Source organism: Scyliorhinus torazame, chromosome 14, assembly GCF_047496885.1.
Source record: "Scyliorhinus torazame isolate Kashiwa2021f chromosome 14, sScyTor2.1, whole genome shotgun sequence".
Lineage (NCBI taxonomy): Eukaryota > Metazoa > Chordata > Chondrichthyes > Carcharhiniformes > Scyliorhinidae > Scyliorhinus > Scyliorhinus torazame.
The window spans coordinates 11,285,747-11,306,271 of record NC_092720.1 but is presented as its reverse complement, the minus strand read 5'-3'; the positions used below and the strand labels follow the sequence as shown (position 1 = coordinate 11,306,271).

The 20,525-nt window shown below is 49.6% G+C and overlaps 1 protein-coding gene across 1 annotated transcript in view; it reads left to right on the top strand.

Annotated features, from left to right (window-relative positions):
• Positions 1–20,525, top strand: part of LOC140389520 (interleukin-1 receptor accessory protein-like) — a 67,869-nt gene that overhangs the window by 42,204 nt on the left and 5,140 nt on the right. Inside the window, 6 exon segments of the mRNA XM_072473696.1 lie at positions 581–749; positions 842–913; positions 1,910–2,036; positions 15,573–15,721; positions 18,413–18,556; positions 19,434–19,577. Of these exon segments, the coding sequence (XP_072329797.1) occupies positions 581–749; positions 842–913; positions 1,910–2,036; positions 15,573–15,721; positions 18,413–18,556; positions 19,434–19,577 (805 nt within the window).

Genomic DNA, 20,525 nt, shown 5'->3' with positions numbered 1-20,525 from the left:
AATCGTCACAGACCGTGTGGTGTAGGTACACCCACAGTGCTGTTAGGGAGGGAGGCCCATGATTATGACCCAGCAACAATGAATTAGCGACCAATCAGTTTTCCAAGTCAGGATGGTGTGTCTGATTTGGAGGGGAACCTGGAGGTGCTGGTACTACTTTGTGACAGCTGCCCTTGGCAATCTAGACGGTAGAGGCCCCAAATTAGGTGATGCAAAGAAAGCTGCTTTTGTGACTATTTTGTGATTCAATGATACATGTTTTGCCCGTTTAAAGGGTTATAGGAGGTGTGGTAATACCAGGTATTGCAGTACCTGAGGTGAATGACCATTGGCTAGACCTAGGAGTCTACCATTGGCTAATGTACATAGCCCCGCCCTGAGAGGCTGGGTATAAGAACCCATGCCGTCCCAGCAGCCTTCACTTTCTGTATCGAAGCCGCTGGGTACAGTTCTAGCTGATTAAAGCCGATTAGATATGACTCCCCTTGTCTCGAGAGTTATTGATTGTGCATCAGGAGGGAAAGAATATACACGGATATGTTGCTAATCGTGCTGATCTCATTCTTTCTTCTCTACTTAGGGGGGTCAGAGAGTCGGGAAAGACGAGGACACAATGAAAGAGATTGAGGGGAAACTGGTCTTCTTGGTTGTAAGAGAATACCATAGAGGAGACTACACCTGTATCGTAACAATGACGCAAAGAGATCACCAATACAATCTGACCAGAACGGTTGCTGTCTCACTTTGTGGTAAAAGTTACTTTGGACTTAATGCACAGTTTCGTTCTGGAGCCCAAAGTTCTGGACTAGTTGTCCTAATGTGGGATTTTGTTTTGTCACAGCTAGTCAACCTGACCTGAAGCCCCCCGTTTTGATTCAACCAAAGGCTGACCAACAAATTGAAGTGGAATTTGGTGAGTGTGGTCCTTTGCCAGTCTCCGTTCTTTTCCTTTTGCAAATTTGGTAGAATGAGGGAATTTAAATATTGTGCTGGTAACTAGCCAATTACCTATACACATTTTTGTGCACGACGCGACTCAGTTGTGAGAAAGACTTCCGAAATGTGCTCCACGGCGCTACCTAGTGATCGGAGTCTATAACTACATTGTTTATGTTGACATAGCATTTTACAACAGGGAACAGTTGACAGGAAACCACAAGCTATCTTTGTGGATTGGAAGTGTCTGACCCAAATAGAACTTTTAATAACACCTGTATCTTTTAATAAATGGACCCCCAAGTAGTTTTATTGGAATCATGACATGATGCAAATGTCATGATTGACCCAAAGAGTGGCGAGCCTGTGGGATTCATTACCACAAGACGTAGTTGATGTTAAAACATTGAACATATTGAAGAGGCGGCGAGATATGACACTTGGTGCGAGTGGGAGCAAGGGTTATGGGGAAAGGGCGGCACGGTGGTTAGCACTGCTGCCTCGCGGCGCCGAGGTCCCAGGTTCGATCCCAGCTCTGGGTCACTGACCGTGTGGAGTTTGCACATTCGCCCCGTGTTTGCGTGGGTTTCGCCCCCACAACCCAAAAAGATGTGCAGGATCGGTAAATTGACCACGCTAAATTGCCCCTTAATTGGAAAAAATGAATTGGGTTCTCTCAATTTATTTTAAAAAAAGGCTATGGGGAGAAAGCAGGATGAGGCTATTGAGTTGGATGATCAGCCATGATCGTGATGAATGGCGGAGCAGACTCGAAGGGCCAAAAGGCCTCCTCCTGCTCCTATCTTCTGTATATTTATGTATCTAGTCACATTACGACCAACATTCAAAAATGGCCCTTCCTTACAAATGGAGATCACTGATCAACACGTGAAAGTTAATTTCCATTCCTTCTGTTTGGTTGGTATGTTTATCAAGTTGTGAGTATTGAACTTTATTTTCAATCTCTCTCCAGATCAGGAAGTAAGTTTAACTTGCAGGATGTTTTTCCATTGCATCCAGGATTCACCCACAATTCTCTGGTGGACGGTCGATGGGAGAAATGCGCAGGAATTAAGTCCAGCGATTAAAGTCTTTCAGAGGTACATAAACCATCAGTTGTCCGAAAGTCATGTCTCTGCATTAGAAAAATAACGAGGGCAGGTTTCCTTGAGTTACATCCGTGCAGTCGGGGCAGAACTGGCCCACCAATGCGAAAGATGTGGGAATTTTAGAACGTGAGTTGCACTCTTTCCCACGGTTTAGCTCAGTGGGCTGGACAGGTGGTGTGTGATGCAGAGCGAGGCCAGCAGCCAGGGTGCAATCCGCGTACCGGCTGAGGTTATTCATGGAGGCCCCACCTTCTCAAACTTGTCCCTCACCTGAGGTATGGTAACCTCAGGTTAAATCGCCACCAGTCAGCTCTCCCCCTCAAAGGGGAAAGCAGCCCATGGTCATTGGGGACGATGGCGACTTTATTTTTACTTGCTGAAATTAAGGTTGATAAGGTTTCCCCCCTGAACTTTATTGGAGTTCTGGTGTAACGGTATTCTCCATTAGGGAAGGAAATCTGCCATCCTTACCTGGTCTGGCCTACATGTGACTCCAGGCCCACAGTGTGGTTGACTCCTAACTGCGCCCACAAGGGCAATTAGGGATGGGCAATAAATGCTGGCCCCGCCAGCGTCATCCACATCCCACGAGGCAAAGACAATTCAGTGACCCAGAGTAATGCCGGGTTCAAATCCCATCATGGCAAATGGTGAAATTTGAATTCAATAAAAATCTGTGATTAATGAAACCATTGCAGATTGTCACAAAAACCCATCTGGTTCACTGATGCCGTTTAGGGAAGGAAATCTGCCGTCCTCACCTGGTCTGGCCTACATGTGACAGCAATGCTGTTGTCACTTAAGCCACTCAGTTGAAGGGCAATTAATGATGGGCGTTACATGCTGGCACAGTCAACAATGCCCACATCCAATGAACAAAAACCTTTCGTTGCTACATTTCTTTTATTGAGTATAAGAATTGGCAAGTCATGTTGCAGCTGTATAGAACCTTAGTTAGGCCACACTTGGAGTATAGTGTTCAATTCTGGTCGCCACACTACCAGAAGGATGTGGAGGCTTTAGAGAGGGTGCAGAAGAGATTTACCAGGATGTTGCCTGGTATGGAGGGCATTAGCTATGAGGAGCGGTTGAATAAACTCGGTTTGTTCTCACTGGAACGAAGGAGGTTGAGGGGCGACCTGATAGAGGTCTACAAAATTATGAGGAGCTTAGACAGAGTGGATCGTCAGAGACTTTTCCCCAGGGTAGAGGGGTCAATTACTAGGGGGCATAGGTTTAAGGTGCGAGGGGCAAAGTTTAGAGGAAATGAAATGAAATGAAAATCGCTTATTGTCACGAGTAGGCTTCAATGAAGTTACTGTGAAAAGCCCCGAGTCGCCACATTCCGGCGCCTGTTTGGGGAGGCTGGTACGGGAATCGAACCGTGCTGCTGGCCTGCCTTGGTCTGCTTTAAAAGCCAGCGATTTAGCCCAGTGTGCTAACCTGTACGAGGCAAGTTTTTTACACAGAGGGTAGTGGGTGCCTGGTACTCGCTGCCGGAGGAGGTGGTGGAAGCAGGGACGATAGTGACATTTAAGGGGCATCTTGACAAATACATGAATAGGATGGGAATAGAGGGATACGGACCCAGGAAGTGTAGAAGATTGTAGTTTAGTCGGGCAGCATGGTCGGCACGGGCTTGGAGGGTCGAAAGGCCTGTTCCTGTGCTGTACATTTCTTTGTTCTTTGTTCTTTATTTCATTGCTATTGCAGAGGGAAGATTGATCCCCAGGTGACGGACTAAATTAATCGCATTAGCCAAAAAATTGAAATTTGAGTTAAAGGTATGGGCTAAAGCAGCAGGCACAATTGAGGTTAAAAAGGATTTGGGATTGGAAGAATTAAAAAAAAAATCTAGATAGCAATTAACCCGAGTTGGCTGGGATTCAGTTGCAAATGAAGCTGTTTGGAATAGAAAAAGAAATGAAAGAGTTTGCATTGTAAAAAGAGGAAAAGAAATCAAAATGCGAAAGTTTGGGCTTAAATTTCAAAGAGAGAAAGAATTCAGACATCATGAACTAGTGGGACAACAGCTGCGGTTATGGGGTGAACGTTGGCACAGTGGTTAGCACTGAATCGGTTATCTGTGTAGAATGTGAAAAGCTATTTTGTTGGAAGTTAATGGAGTTAATAATAATATTTATCCGTGTCACAAGTAGGCTTACATTAACACTGCAACGAAATAACTGTGAAAATCCCCGAGTCGCCACATTCCGGCACCTGTTCGGGTACACAGAGGGAGAATTCAGAATGTCCAAATTACCTAACAAGCTCGTCTTTCGGGACTTGTGGGAGGAAACCGGAGCACCCGGAAGAAACCCACGCAGACACGGGGAGAACGTGCAGACTCCGCACAGACAGTGACGCAGCGGGAAATCGAACCTGGGACCCTGGCGCTGTGAAGCAACAGTGCTAACCACCGTGCCACCCTATAGATGCTTCTTGTGAAGAAATTGCAAAGCCATTGTAAAGATAACAAGCCTTTTAACTTCTCACGGAAGGAGTTATGAAAGTTATACATATGTTTTGAGAGTGGAGGTCAGAACTTGAATTCCCAATGGACCTCTGATCTTCTGCACGTGCTCCGATCAGGACCAGGCTTCACAAGCGCGGTTCTGCAATTTTTAATCTTCTTTAGGCCCAGTGTGTCTGCACTGCGTGAAGGAAAATGGCATTAAAACCCTGGTCATGGGACTGGAACAACCCTCACAAGACCCAGGGGGACGACCCGATCGATCTCCCCGTGGGACCCGTGGAAAACGAGCTCCCTCGCTAATGGGCGGAGGCTTATCTGCTGCTCCTCATAGAAATCACCTCATAGAATCCGGCCTGGATTGGGACTGGAACGATCGGTCGTCCCAGTCGGGACCTTTGTGCCGTATCCACGTTGCTGCTTTTTCTTAGAATATTAGTGGCCGTTTTGATTTACCTTCTCCCCCTATAGTGACCAAGAGCGGAGCACCATGGCAGGCGACAGGGAGAGGCCCCAAAGGGAGAGGGGACGGGGAGAGGGGTGAGGGAGAGGCCCCAAAAGCAGAGTCCCAGAGAAGGGACAGGAACAATCTCTCCCTCAATTCCAGCAAAACTAAAGAGCTGGTAATTGACTTCAGGAAGCACAGTACTGTCCACACCCCTGTCAGCATCAATGGGGCCGAGGTGGAGATGGTTGGCAGTTTCAAATTCCTAGGGGTGCACATCTCCAAAAATCTGTCCTGGTCCACCCACGTCGACGCTACCACCAAGAAAGCACAACAGCGCCTATACTTCCTCAGGAAACTAAGGAAATTCGGCATGTCCACATTAACCCTTACCACCTTTTATAGATGCACCATAGAAAGCATCCTATCGGGCTGCATCACAGCCTGGTATGGCAACTGCTCGGCCCAGGACCGCAAAAAACTTCAGAGAGTTGTGAACACAGCCCAGTCCATCACACAAACCTGCCTCCCATCCATTGACTCCATCTACACCTCCCACTGCCTGGGGAAAGCGGGCAGCATAATCAAAGATCCCTCCCACCCGGCTTACTCACTCTTCCAACTTCTTCCATCGGGCAGGAGATACAGAAGTCTGAGAACACGCACAGACTCAAAAACAGCTTCTTCCCCACTGTCACCAGACTCCTAAATGACCCTCTTATGGACTGATTTCATTAACACTACACCCTGTATGCTTCATCCGATGCCAGTGCTTATGTAGTTACATTGTATATGTTGTGTTGCCCTATTATGTATTTTCTTTTATTTCCTTTTCATGTACTTAAACGATCTATTGAGCTGCTCGCAGAAAAATACTTTTCACTGTACCTCGGTACACGTGACAATAAACAAATACAAATCCAATCCAAGTGGGCCTGGTTCAGTTTAAAAAGTGTTGGGGGGGGAACTAAACAGGAAAAGGGCTGCGGAGAGCAACCATTAACTTAATGAGGCAGCCAAGGGTTGGTGACTCCAGGCTGCAGGCCTTTGGGGCAAAGCTGCCCTTCGGAGCAGGAGTGTTCTGCTCTGCATGGCTGAAGATCGGAAGAGAGTTGGTGCTTCAGTGCACACTTGGGATCTAGGGGAATGGAACCTCGGGAGATGAGATAGAAATCCTGCCGGATAGGCTGCTGTTATTGCTGGTAAAGTCTGGTAATTAATGAAGGCTCGGGAGAGGTCCTGAGGATCCAAGAAGGCAGCTGAAGCTTTGTGACTTTGTGCTGTAGGCCATTGGGGGAAAGGTACCCCTTGGATCTGTGGTGTTCTGCTTGGTGCTGCTGCAGATCTGTAATTCCGCTTGTGAGTTGGTGCTTCAGTACGCACTCGGGTAGCCAGTGGAACAGATTCTTGGGAGACGAGATTGAAACCCTTGCGAGGTGGGCCATCGCTGAAGCTTCCCTAGTTGATGCAACATCTGGAGAGAATTCCCAGGTTAGATCATCGAAGGTGAAAACTGGAATCCCTCATGGGAGAGACAGAGTTTCAGTGAGGTTAGTTGACTCACAGTTTTTAGTGATGTCTTAATGGGTTGTTGAGAAATCTATGGACCCTGTCTTGGTCGCATTTGCCATGGATGGTACAGTGTGGTGTGTTTGAGCATAGTTTGCCCGTTAACTCACACATACCTACGGGCAGCACGGTAGCGCAGTGGTTAGCACAGCTGCCTCACCGCGCTGAGGTCCCAGGTTCGATTCCCGGCTCTGGGTCACTGTCCGTGTGGAGTGTAGCGCACAAAGACTTACGAGAGACGAATAGAGATGAAGTCGATGAGGCTTTATTAAGCGTAACTTGTTCCCCGCAGTTCAGCAACAGACTGGAGCTGCGGGGAGAATTCCTGGTTCTTATACTCCGCCTTCAGGGCGGAGCTAGACATCAACAGCCAACCAGGACCCGGGATCTGTCAGCCAATGGCATCACGGCTTCACAGTCCCACATGACCCCTAATGCATACTACCACATTCACCCCTTGTTAAAAATGAACCCGGCGGGGTGGTGCTTCGCATGGTGGTAGGGGTTTACAAGGCTGGTCCTGGGAGGGAAAAAAACTTTTGCATGTCATTACAGTGCCCTACACTGGGCTATGTACAGGGTTTGTGAACTATTTACAATATTCGTAAGAAGAAAAAGAACATTCTCGTTAAAGTCCACGACATTCTTGTGTTACACCGATGCCACGAGTCGAGCGGGCGGTCTGGTCTTCCTTGTCGATCGCCTCAGCCCCGGTGGTGGTGCAGTTGCTTGTTCCAGCGTTGTCGTCTCCGGGAGCTTTACGGTTTTTGCTTCAGCTTCACTCCTGGTCGGACCTGGGAGGAGGACCGATCCTCCCGGGAAGGGGGCAGTCGCGGGGTGTGCCGGTGGCAGGGAGGGGGTGATTGGTGTCAGGGGGGGTGTGCGTGTTGCCGGCGGGCGCCAGGTCTCGTAGGGAGACCGTGTCCTGTCGGCCGTCGGGGTACTCCACGTAGGCGTACTGCGGGTTCGCGTGGAGTAGATGAACCCTCTCGACCAACGGGTCCGACTTGTGCGCCCGCACATGTTTCCGGAGTAAGATGGGTCCTGGGGCCGCCAGCCAGGTCGGCAGCGACGTTCCAGAGGAGGACTTCCTGGGGAAGACAAGGAGGCACTCATGAGGCGTTTGATTAGTGGTGGTACACAGCAGCGACCGGATGGAGTGGAGAGCGTCCGGGAGGACCTCCTGCCACCGTGAAACTGGGAGATCCCTGGACTGTAGGGCCAGTAGGACGGTCTTCCAGACCGTGCCGTTCTCCCTCTCTACTTGCCCGTTCCCCCGGGGGTTGTAGCTGGTCGTCCTGCTCGAGGCTATACCCTTGCTGAGCAGGAACTGGCGCAGCTCGTCACTCATGAAGGAGGACCCCCTGTCGCTATGGATATATGCGGGGCAACCGAACAGTGTGAATATGGTGCTAAGAGCTTTAATAACTGTGGCCGCTGTCATGTCGGGGCAGGGGATGACGAAAGGGAAACGGGAGTACTCGTCCACCACGTTCAAGAAGTATGTGTTGCGGTCGGTGGAGGGGAGGGGCCCTTTGAAATCCAGACTGAGGCGTTCAAAGGGGTGGGAAGCCTTGATCAGGTGCGCTCTATCCGGCCTGAAAAAGTGCGGTTTGCACTCTGCGCAGATGTGGCAGTTCCTGGTGACTGTACGGACCTCCTCCACGGAGTAGGGGAGGTTGCGGGACTTTATAAAATGGTAGAACCGAGTGACCCCCGGGTGGCAGAGGTCCTCGTGGAGGGTTTGGAGACGGCCTATTTGTGCGTTGGCACATGTGCCGCGGGATAGGGCATCGGACGGCTAATTCAGCTTTCCGGGACAGTACAAGATCTCGTAGTTGAAGGTGGAGAGCTCGATTCTCCACCTTAAGATCTTGTCATTTTTAATTTTGCCCCGCTGTGCATTATCGAACATGAAAGCTACCGACCGTTGGTCAGTGAGTAGAGTGAATCTCCTGCCGGCCAGGTAATGCCTCCAATGTCGCACAGCTTCCACTATGGCTTGGGCTTCCTTTTCCACTGAGGAGTGGCGGATTTCTGAGGCGTGGAGGGTTCGGGAGAAAAAGGCCACGGGTCTGCCCGCTTGGTTAAGGGTGGCCGCTAGAGCTACATCGGAGGCGTCGCTCTCGACCTGGAAGGGGAGGGACTCGTCGATGGCGCGCATCGTGGCCTTTGCGATATCCGCTTTGATGCGGCTGAAGGCCTGGCTAGCCTCTGTCGACAGGGGGAAGGTAGTGGTCTGTATTAGGGGGCGGGCCTTGTCTGCGTACTGGGGGACCCACTGGGCGTAATATGAAAAGAACCCTAGGCAGCGTTTCAGGGCTTTGGAGCAGTGGGGGAGGGGAAATTCCATGAGGGGGCGCATGCGTTCGGGGTCGGGGCCTATTATCCCATTGCGCACTACATATCCCAAGATGGCTAGCCGGTTTGTGCTAAAAACGCACTTGTCCTCGTTGTATGTGAGGTTCAAGGCTTTAGCGGTCTGGAGGAATTTTTGGAGGTTGGCGTCGTGGTCCTGCTGATCGTGGCCGCAGATGGTTACGTTGTCGAGATACGGGAACGTGGCCTGCAACCCGTGTTGATCAACCATTCGGTCCATCTCCCGTTGGAAGACCAAGACCCCGTTTGTGACGCCAAATGGGACCCTTAGGAAGTGGTATAATCGCCCGTCTGCCTCGAAGGCTGTGTACTTGCGGTCACTTGGGCGGATGGGGAGCTGATGGTAGGCGGACTTGAGGTCCACGGTGGAGAAGACCTTATATTGGGCAATCCGAATGACCATGTCGGATATGCGGGGGAGAGGGTACGCATCTAGCTGTGTGTACCTGTTGATGGTCTGGCTATAGTCTATGACCATCCTTTGCTTCTCCCCTGTCTTTACTACTACCACCTGTGCTCTCCAGGGACTATTGCTGGCCTGGATTATGCCTTCCTTCAGTAGCCGCTGGACTTCGGACCGAATGAATGTCCGGTCCTGGGCGCTGTACCGTCTGCTCCTAGTGGCGACGGGTTTGCAATCCGGGGTGAGGTTTGCAAACAAGGATGGGGGCTGAATCTTGAGAGTTGCGAGGCCGCAGATAGTGAGTGGGGGTATTGGGCCGCCGAATTTGAAGGTTAGGCTCTGCAGGTTACACTGGAAGTCTAATCCCAGTAATGTGGGCGCGCAGAGTTTGGGAAGGTCGTAGAGCCTGTAGTTTTTAAACTCCCTCCCTTGCACCATTAGGGTCACTATGCAGAACCCTTTGATCTCTACGGAGTGGGATCCTGCCGCTAGGGAAATCTTTTGCGTACTGGGACGGATGGTCAAATAACCGCGTCTTACCGTGTCGGGGTGGATGAAGCTTTCTGTGCTCCCGGAGTCGATCAGGCATGGTGTCTCGTGTCCGTTGATCAGCACCGTTGTTGTCGTCGTCTGGAGCGTCCGGGGCCGTGCTTGGTCCAGCGTCACCGAGGCCAGACGTGGTCGCAGTGTTTCAGCATCTTCTTCGAACCCCATGGAGCCGTCGATGCTGGGATCCATTGTTGTCGTCCAAGATGGCGGCGGGGGTGTACAAAATGGCCACCCCCATGCATCGCACGTGGCTGGGGGGTCCCAAGATGGCGGTGGGGGTGGACAAAATGGCCGCCCCCATGCATCGCACATGGCTGGGGGTCACAAGATGGCGGCGCCCCTCCTCCCCTCGTGGTGGCCGGGACCCAAAATGGCGGCGCCTGCGGGTCGCACATGGGGCGCTGGGGGGGGGGTTGGGGAGCGTTTGGGATGCGCTGGACTCTCTCTTCTCCGGGGACAGCGGCGACCCCCCGGGACCGGCACACGGCCGCGAAATGGCCCTTTTTCCCGCAGCTCTTGCAAATCGCTGCGCGGGCCGGGCAGCGCTGCCGGGGGTGTTTCGCCTGGCCGCAGAAATAGCAGCGGGCCCCCCCGGGATGACCTGGCGTCTGTACTGTGCAAGCCTGTGGGAGGGGGGTTTGTCGCGACGGGGGTCCACGGAGCCCAAGGGGCTGCCGCGCAGTCGGGGCCGTACGCGCGGGCGTTTTGCGCGGCCGCATCTAGGGAAGCTGAAAGGGCCCGTGCCTCTGAGAGTCCTAGCGACTCTTTTTCTAACAATCTTTGGCGGATTTGGGGCGAGTTCATACCTGCCACAAATGCATCGCGAATTAACATGTCCGTGTGTTCAGCCGTGTTTACCGGCGGGCAGCTGCAGGCCCGTCCCAAGATTAGCAGCGCGGCGTAGAATTCGTCTATCGATTCTCCGGGACTTTGCCGTCTCGTTGCGAGTTGGTAGCGTGCGTAGACCTGATTCACTGGGCGAACGTAGATGCTCTTTAGTGCTGCAAACGCCGTCTGGAACTCCTCTGTGTCTTCTATGAGAGGGTAAATTTCCGGGCTTTCCCTCGAGTGCAGGACCTGCAGTTTCTGGTCTTCTGTGATCCGGCTGGGGGCCGTTCGGAGGTAGCCTTCGAAACAAGTCTGCCAGTGTTTAAAAATTGCTGCTGAGTTCACTGCGTGGGGGCTGATCCTCAGGCATTCCGGGATGATCCTGAGCTCCATAGTCCTTTAAGTCACGCTTAATAAATTGTAGCGCACAAAGACTTACGAAAGACGAATAGCGATGAAGTCGATGAGGCTTTATTAAGCGTGACTTGTTCCCCGCAGTTCAGCAACAGACTGGAGCTGCGGGGAGAAGTCCTGGTTCTTATACTCCGCCTTCAGGGCGGAGCTAGAGGTCAACAGCCAACCAGGACCCGGGATCTGTCAGCCAATGGCATCACGACTTCACAGTCCCACATGACCCCTAATGCATACTACCACATGGAGTTTGCACATTCTCCCCGTGTCTACGTGGGTTTCGCCCCCACAACCCAAAAATGTGCAGAGTAGGGGAATTGGCCTCTCTAAATTGCCTCTTAATTGGAAAAAATAATTAGGTAATCTAAATTTTTTTTTAAAAATCCACACATACCTCACATTAACTGTGAATGTTCGAGGATGATAGATATTGTAAATCGTTTGATCCTTTTACAGTAAAGATTGCCTTTTATTGTTCGAAACACGTGGAATCTTGTGGCTTTATTCACCGTGCAAGTATCTTGGCGGGGATTCTCCCCGTCCCGGCGGGAGGGAGTGGCGGGAACCACCCTGGCGTCGGGCCGCCCCAAAAGTATAGATTTCTCCGCACCTTTAGGGGCCAAGCCCTCACCTTGAGGGGCGAGGCCTGCGCCGGAGTGGTTGGCACGCCGCCGGTCGGCGGGACAGGCCTTTGGCGGAGGCCGTGGCCGAGGCGGAAGGAAAAGAGTGGCCCCCACGGCACAAGCCTGCCCGCGGATCGGTGGGCCCCGATCGCGGGCCAGGCCACCGTGGGGGCACACCCCGAGGGCCAGATCGCCCCGCGCCCCCCCGAGGACCCCGGAGCCCGCTTGCGCCGCCCGTCCCGCCGGTAAGAGGTGGTTTCATTCCCGCCGGCGGGACTGGCATGACAGCAGCGGGACTTCGGCCCATCACGGGCTGGAGAATCGGCGGGGGGGGGGCCGCCGACCGGCGCGGCGCAATTCCCTCCCCTGCCGAATCTCTGGCGCCGGAGAATTCAGCAGCCAGCGGGGGCGGGATTCACACCGACCCCCGGCGATTCTCCGACCCAGCGGGGTGGGGTCGGAGAATCCCACCCCATAAATCTTAAACTTTGGGAACTTTAAACAAAATATTATAGATCCCTCACTGGATCTTATCAAAACCTTTTTGGGGGGGTGGGGGGTCACATCTGGGATAAAAGCAGCTTTGAAAACTTGTACATTGATTTAAATTGTACGAATTTATTAATCAGATCAATGTCACTTTGAACTATAAAGGGGCAGGTGGCAGTTAAGAGTTTACAGGGAGGGAAAAAGTTGTCCTTGCCGTTCATCCCTGCAGGGGCAGCACGGTAGCATTGTGGATGGCACAATTGCTTCACAGGTCCAGGGTCCCAGGTTCGATTCTGGCTTGGGTCACTGTCTGTGTGGAGTCTGCTCATCCTCCCCGTGTGTGCGTGGGTTTCCCCCGGGTGCTCCGGTTTCCTCCCACAGTCCAAAGATGTGCAGGTTAGGTGGATTGGCCATGATAAATTGCCCTTAGTGTCCAAAATTACCCTTAGTGTTGGATGGGGTTACTGGGTTATGGGGATAGGGTGGAGGTGTGGACCTTGGGTAGGGTGCTCTTTCCAAGAGCCAGTGCAGACTCAATGGGCCGAATGGCCTCCTTCTGCACTGTAAATTCTATGAAATCCCCAAGGACACTCTGCGGAAACATTCTTTCAAACTTCTTTCTGTATCTCGGACGCCTCCCCAGATACTCTATTCCTAGAGACTTTTAATTAATTAACACTGCTCCACTGAACTGACTCATGGGAAATTTTAAATTCCTAATTGTGGAAATGATTTTTGGTGTTTAGATTGAAAATGCAGCTACATTTCTAGCATGTTTTGGGCAAAAAATGACTGTTTGTGTCCAGAGCAGGGCTTCAACCCCCAGGATATTTGTCAAAAGCCAATTACCGTTGTGTCATGTGATTGCTTTTTCGGTGATTGTGAGAAAGTGGCCCGAAGGTCAAAGGATGGGGTATTGAGGGAACCTGCTCACCATCCGCGCATAAAAAAGTCCAGAAAATAGCGTTTTGTTAAAGTTGCCAAAGTTTAAGATTTGAGATACTTGCACGGTGTATAAAGCCACAAGATTCCACGAGTTTCGAACAATAAAAGGTCAACTTTAATGTAAAAGGTCAGAAGTATCCTGTCAAAAGGATGTGACTCACGTTTGTTTGGCTCTTTTGGTAGTACACAGTATTCTCTGTGTCAGAAGATGGTAGATCAATGTCTCACTTCAGGCCTTGAGCACATGATCGAGACTGCCACTTCAAGGCAGCTCTCCGCACGGAGAGGTACTCGCTTGAATGAGATATTAAACCGGCTCTGCATTCACCTGTTCAGGTCGATGCCAAGGATTTCACTGCATTATCTGGAGAAGAACAGGTGATTGGCCGACTGTCCGAGCTTTGATTCATCCAACACCTAAAATTAGCCAATCATTGTTCTGTTTGTAGGATCTAATTAGCTGCCTGGTGTAGTTAAAAGGAATTCACAAGACATGGATTATAGCCACAAACCAACTCAAAGTGATGGGGGACTGAGAAAGTTAGTTCTTTCTTGTCGGTGGAGCACTTTGGGATGCTCCAATATTGTGAATGGTGTTGTGAGAGTTCAAGTCCTTTAGTGGCACGGCGGCACAATGGTTAGCACTGCTACCTCACAGCAGCAGGGACCCGGGTTCAATTCCAACCTCGGGTGACTGTCTCTGCGGAGTTTACACATTCACCCCGTGTCTGCGTGGGTTTCCTCCGGGTGCTCCGGTTTCCCCCCACAGTCCAAAGATGTGCAGGTTAGGTGGATTGGCCATGATAAATTACCCCTTTGTGTCCAAAGGGGTTACTAGGATAGGTCGGAGGGGTGGGCCTAGGTAGGATGCGCTTTCAGAGGGTTGGTGCAGACTCGATGGGGCGAATGGCCTCCTTTTGGACTGTATGGATTCCATGGTTCTAAATAGAATGGATATGTTAATGAGTGATTGTAGATGATGATAATGATAATGAAAATCGCTTATTGTCGCAAGTAGGCTTCAAATGAAGTTACTGTGAAAAGCCCCTCGTCGCCACATTCCGGCGCCTGTTCGGGGAGGCTGGTACGGGAATTGTACCGTGCTGCTGGCCTGCCTTGGTCTGCTTTCAAAGCCAGCGATTTAGCCCTGTGCTAAACCAGCCCCTGTTGTGACGTCAGTCAGTTACGTGCCCGACTCTCTCTCCCGCTAACTCTCTGTCCCGCTCTCTCTCTCTCCCTCGAGAGAGAGAGAGGATGGAATGCAACTGTAGTCAGGAACAACACACCAATTCTGTAACCTGCTTGGATGTGTTTAATAAACTAGTTTAGAGAAAGTAAAAATGACCTCAGTCGGTCTAAGGGATAATAGGTCACGTGTACCCATAACCAAGAACCGAGTCAACAGATCATGGGAACTATCCAAAACAGTCCATGGTGTCCTTTTCTGCCGCCTCTTTGTGCTCCTCCCCAACCTTCTGACTGGAGCGAGTGCGATCAGTCAAATAGCAACCTGCTGACTTGCCATTCCCATACTCCTGAAGGTGCTGTCCATTGCTGGGGTCAATTCTGTGGGCTCTAATTACCCACCGTTAACTTACCAAAATGGCCATTCTTAGTTAGTGACTGTTCATTTTCGTTATGGAGATAATTCGTAAAAGCATCGGGACCAAAAGTACCCCTTCAGCCCACTACCTGCTCTGCCATTCAGTATGGTCATCTCCCGCCCTCACCCTCAACCTTACATTCATGCCCTACCCCCCAAAATAATCAATTGTGAAGAACTCCTGAGATATCCTGAAGTATGATGACTTCTACAGATGTGCGATAGAGAGCATCCTATCCGGCTGCATCGCAGCCTGGTATGGCAACTGCTCGGCCCAAGATCGCAAGAAACTGCAGAGTGTGGTGAACTCAGCCCAACGCATCACACAAGCTTGCCACCCCCCCCCCCCCCCCCCCCCCCCCCCCCCACACATTTATTCTGTCCACACCTCCCACTGCCTCGGGAAGGCAGACAGCATTGTCAGAGACCCCTCCCACCCAGACATTGCCTTCTTCCAGACCCTCCCATCAGGCAGAAGGTACAGAAGTCTGAAGACCCGCACATCCAGACATAGGAACAGCTCCTTCCCTACAGCTACAAGACTCCTCAACAACTCCCCCTCGGACTGATCTGTTCCCTGTAAGAACACTATTCACGATGCCCTATGCTGCTCTTGCTCACGTATTTGCTTTGTTTGGCCCCTTGTTCCGCACTGTAACCAATCGCTGTTTGTCAATGTACCATTTGTCAATGTACTCTGTCGATTATTGACTTAGATATATTTGTGCAGAGAACAAGGGACCAGGGAGAAGCAGAGAGGAAGGATTACTCAGTATATTCCAGGATGGCTAACTTTCTCCTTTCTTCCAGTAAAGAGGAGTCGAAGGTCAAGGACAGGACAATTACAAATACAATAAGCATCAAAGCGGTGACCCCGAGTGACCTCCAGAGAAACTACACCTGCTTTGGGAAAAACAGAATAGGATTGACCTTTGCTCAAGTGACCTTATTCAAGAAAGGTATCTGAACTTTACTTGACCGTTATGGGGAGCCCTGGATTTTAACCAACTCTAATCTGATTCAGCCTCTCTGTAGGACCCAACAATACATAAATATTTATAAATATTTATAAAGCAGCCCTTTCAAACTCTTGCCTGAGTCCGAAGTTCACAGGTTCAAGTTGCATTCCAGGTATCGGTGTTTTAGTGGTACTGGGGCATGAGGACTTTAATCTGGGCTGACACATCCAGTCCAGTCCTGAGGGGGTGTTGCATGACCGGAATTGTCTTCTTTCAGGTAAGGTGCTGAATTGGTACCCTGTCCGCCCTCCAAGGTAAAAGTCCCCATGCTGCTACCTTAAAGAAGGACAGGAGACTTGGTATCCTGACCCAATATTTATCCATCAACCGACATCACCAGAAACAGATTATCTGGTCATTTATCACATTGCTGTTAGTGGGATCTTACTGTGCACAAATCGGTCAATGCATTTCCTCCATTACAACATTGACTGCACTTCGAAGCTGCAGTACCGAAGAAGAGTCATTTTGGACTCTCTGTGTGTGTGTGTCTCTCTCTCTCCCCCCACAGATTGTTTCTCTCTCTCTATCTATCTATCGATCTATCTATCTCCACAGATTCTCTCTCGCTCTCTTCTCCACAGATTCTCTCTCTCTCTATCTCCACAGATTCTCTCTCTCTATCTCCACAGATTCTCTCACTCTCTCTCTCTCTCGCTCTCTATCTTCACAGATTCTCTCTCTATCTCCATAGATTCTGTCCCTCTCTCTATCTCCACAGATTCTATCTCTCTCTATCTTCACAGATTCTCTCTCAATCTCCGTAGATTCTCTCTCTCTCTTTCTCTCTATCTCCATAGATTCTCTCTCTCTCTATCCATCTCCACAGATTCTCCCTCTCTCTTTATCACAGATTGTCTCTCTATCCATCTCCATAGATTCTCTCTCTATCTCCACAGATTCTCTCTCACTCTCTATCTCCACAGATTCTCTCTCGCTCTCTATCTCCACAGATTCTCTCTCTCTCTCTACCTCCACAGATTCTCTCTCTCTCTCTCTATCTCCACAGATTCTCTCTCTCTATCTCCACAGATTCTCTCACTCTCTCTCTCTCTCGCTCTCTATCTTCACAGATTCTCTCTCTATCTCCATAGATTCTGTCCCTCTCTCTATCTCCACAGATTCTATCTCTCTCTATCTTCACAGATTCTCTCTCAATCTCCGTAGATTCTCTCTCTCTCTTTCTCTCTATCTCCATAGATTCTCTCTCTCTCTATCCATCTCCACAGATTCTCCCTCTCTCTTTATCACAGATTGTCTCTCTATCCATCTCCATAGATTCTCTCTCTATCTCCACAGATTCTCTCTCGCTCTCTATCTCCACAGATTCTCTCTCTCTCTCTATCTCCACAGATTCTCTCTCTCTATCTCCACAGATTCTCTCTCTCTCTCTCTCTCTCTCTTTCCCAGCACTTTCAGGTTCTATTTCCACATCCGCAGCATTTCTCTTTTACTTCAAGCATCCTTGTTGACTGTCGGGCCCTTTGGGACTTTATGAGGTGGTGACTATGGAAATACAGGATCTTTCTTTCACTGCTGAACACGGCATTATCCGCCAACAGAATGATGGAAAGAGCATCCTAGTCCCATCCCCGCTCACTCAGCCTGGTAAAAGGTGCAGCCTGGCATCCTCCTCAACCAGAGCTTGGTAGCAATGGAGGATACCTCCTCTGGTGGATACATTAATTGGTGTCCCCGAGGAATCTGTTGTCAAGCCACAGCGTTTCACCGTGTATTTTACTGATTTGGATGAGAAGTGGGTAAAAGGAATGGAGGAATATTTCACTTGTTATGTAACTAAATGGTTGGTAAGGTTTGAATAGCCCACCCCTCTCCTGATATAACGCCCTCTACTTCTATCATCAGCCTTTGTGCTTTTTGTATTCCACCATCGGATTTGGATGTCACTATCAAGGCCAGAGTTTGTATCCCACCCCTAATTGCCCTTGAACTGAAAGGCTTGCCAAGCCTTTACACATAGTCAACCACATTGCTGTATGGCTGGAGTTTCATGTAGTCCAGATCAGGTAAGTACGGCAGATTTCCGTCCCGAAAGGAAGTGAACAAATTGGATTTTTTGGATAATGGATTCATGATCGCTATCGCTGAGACTAGCTTTATAATTCCAGATTTATTAATTGGATTCCATTGGCTGCCATGGAGGGATTTGAACCCAAGTCCGTATAGCATGACCCTGGGTTTCCTGTCCAATAACAATACCACTTCACCTTCATCTCCCGTTAAGTGTGAAGAATATTTATCTTCAGTGAAAATACCAAATTGTAGGGAATAGACAATGAGCACTGATGTGTGAAATCCCATTTTCCTGTCCTTCCCTCATGTTCACCAGCCACCCGACACCCGCCATGCAAACCTTTCCAACAGTCTCCATGGAGATTAGACCTGTTTTTTCAAAATTGACTGACAGTTACCCTAAAGGCTCCAGTCACCACCTTTCTTTGGCAATTCAGTGCCGACACGATGGGCCAAATGGCTTCCTTCTGCGTGGTGACAGTTCTGTGGTTCTGCTGATGCTCAAGGTGTTTGATAAGCCTCAGTTATCTTTGTACTTCGCACTGTTTTGTTTTCCTTCCGACAAGTTGCTTTATTATTTTCTCCATCCTCTTCCAGCTCCCAGTTACGCGATTGAACTCGGCTGTGCATTGGGCGTTACGTTGCTGATACTCGTTACTCCAATCATTGTCTACCATTTCTGGTGGATGGAAATCATATTGCTCTATCGACTGTACTTTGGGACTGACGAAACAGTAGGCGGTGAGGGAACTCTGCATTGCAACGGTGGACAAGATGTGTTCTTTAACTTTATTGCACCTGTTTGGCAAACTCAGAATTCCTAACAAGGTGGACCCAGGAAGTGAGGGTCCCAACTCCCACACACCACTATCATTGCAACAACAGGGCTTGCAAATTCCTGGATCCGTCTCTTACGCTTTTTAGTTAATTCATACTAAATTTATAAAATGTATTATTAAATTTAAATTCACATTAAAAGTATTGTCCCTTACTTTTCCCTGGTCGAAGGTGTTGACCCCCTCACTGGCACTCAACACTTTCCAGCACCTCAACCAAATCATGGCTCTTCACCTGATGGTTGGGACCCCGCTGACCACAGTAACCCACAACCTGTCACCATGTGTGTGCACTTACCAGTGGCTCCAATGAACAAGGGTCCAGCTGGTTCTTTTCTCTACCTTGGACAGGACTGTTGAAGTCAACCACCTTACTCTAGTCTAGTCCACTGCACAGCCTGCAATACATCCAGGGTTAATCCAAGTTCCTTTACAGTAGTGAACCTGAAGACCATAAGACCATAGTAGCAGAATTAGGCCACTCGGCCCATCGAGTCTGCTCCGCCATTCAATCATGGCCGATATTTTCTCATCCCCATTCTCCTGCCTTCTCCCCATAACCCCTGATCCCCTTATTGATCAAGAACCATGATGAAGCTCTCTTGTTCTTCAATCCCCTCTGGATTAGTGGTCCACATCTCAGATTACTAGTTCAGTAATCTCACCGTTCTGTTGACTTATCGTGTGTACGTAGCTAGGAAAGGTACAGGAATGGAAGGGAGGGTGACACGAGACAGACACACTGAAGCATTTCTCTCTTGTCCCTTTCTTGCGATTTACAGATGGGAAGGAGTTTGATGTCTACATGTCGTACGCGAGGAACACCGAAGAAGAAGAGTTTGTCCTTAACACTCTTCGATCCGTTTTGGAAAATGAATACGGATACAAAGTCTTCATCTATGAACGGGACAGTTTACCAGGCGGACGTATGTACAGAGTGCAGTTACTTACTCTCTTAAAGGCCACAAAAGGGGCTGGTTTAGCACAGTGGGCTAAAAAGCTGGCTTGTAATGCAGAACAATGCCAGCAGCGCGGGTTCAATTCCCGTACCGGCCTCCCCGAACAGGCGCCGGAATGTGGCGACTAGGGGCTTTTCACTGTAACTTCATTGAAGCTTACTTGTGAGAATAAGCGATCATTATTATTATTATTATTATTTGGTATTTCCCCTGGCCCATACTCCATTACCCCCTTTGCCTCTTTTTCCTAACATCATTATTGAAGCCTGCTAGTGACAATAAGCGATTATTATTATTATTATTATTATTATTATTATTATTATTTGGTATTTCCCCTGGCCCGTACTCCATTACCCCCTTTGCCTCTTTTGCCTAACTCCTGACGATGCTGAATTCTACCCAGGAAAATTCTGATGGTGTGACTATCTGAATCGCAATCAGAATTAAGAGCACTGTTTGAATTGTCATCCCAACTTGCTGAACCCTGGTTTTGCAGCCCAGTTGTGACGCCCTCTCAGTGAAGGCCACACTGAGGTGAACTAGTGTGACGCAGACAGAAAACTGAACATTGCACCTTCTGAGGCTCAGCTTTTGCGCATGGACGGTTTCTCCCTCTCTGCCTCCCCTTAGATCCACTGCTTAAAACATTCCCACATTAAAGGAGACACAGAATTGCTCTCTTGTCTGTGCTGAATTGGTCACTTGGGCTGTGTGGATGCTGATGCAATGCAGGTCTCAGCATTTCAAGAGGTATTAAATCATCTGGGGTTCCTGAAACATGGGAAAATAGGAACTGGAGTAGGCCGTCCAGCCCCCTTGAGCCTGCTCCACTGTTCGCATCCAAATTTCCGGATTCAATGAAACTTGACAAGTTATCACAATCCTTTTCTTTTAGTATTTTGACGATGAGAAGAT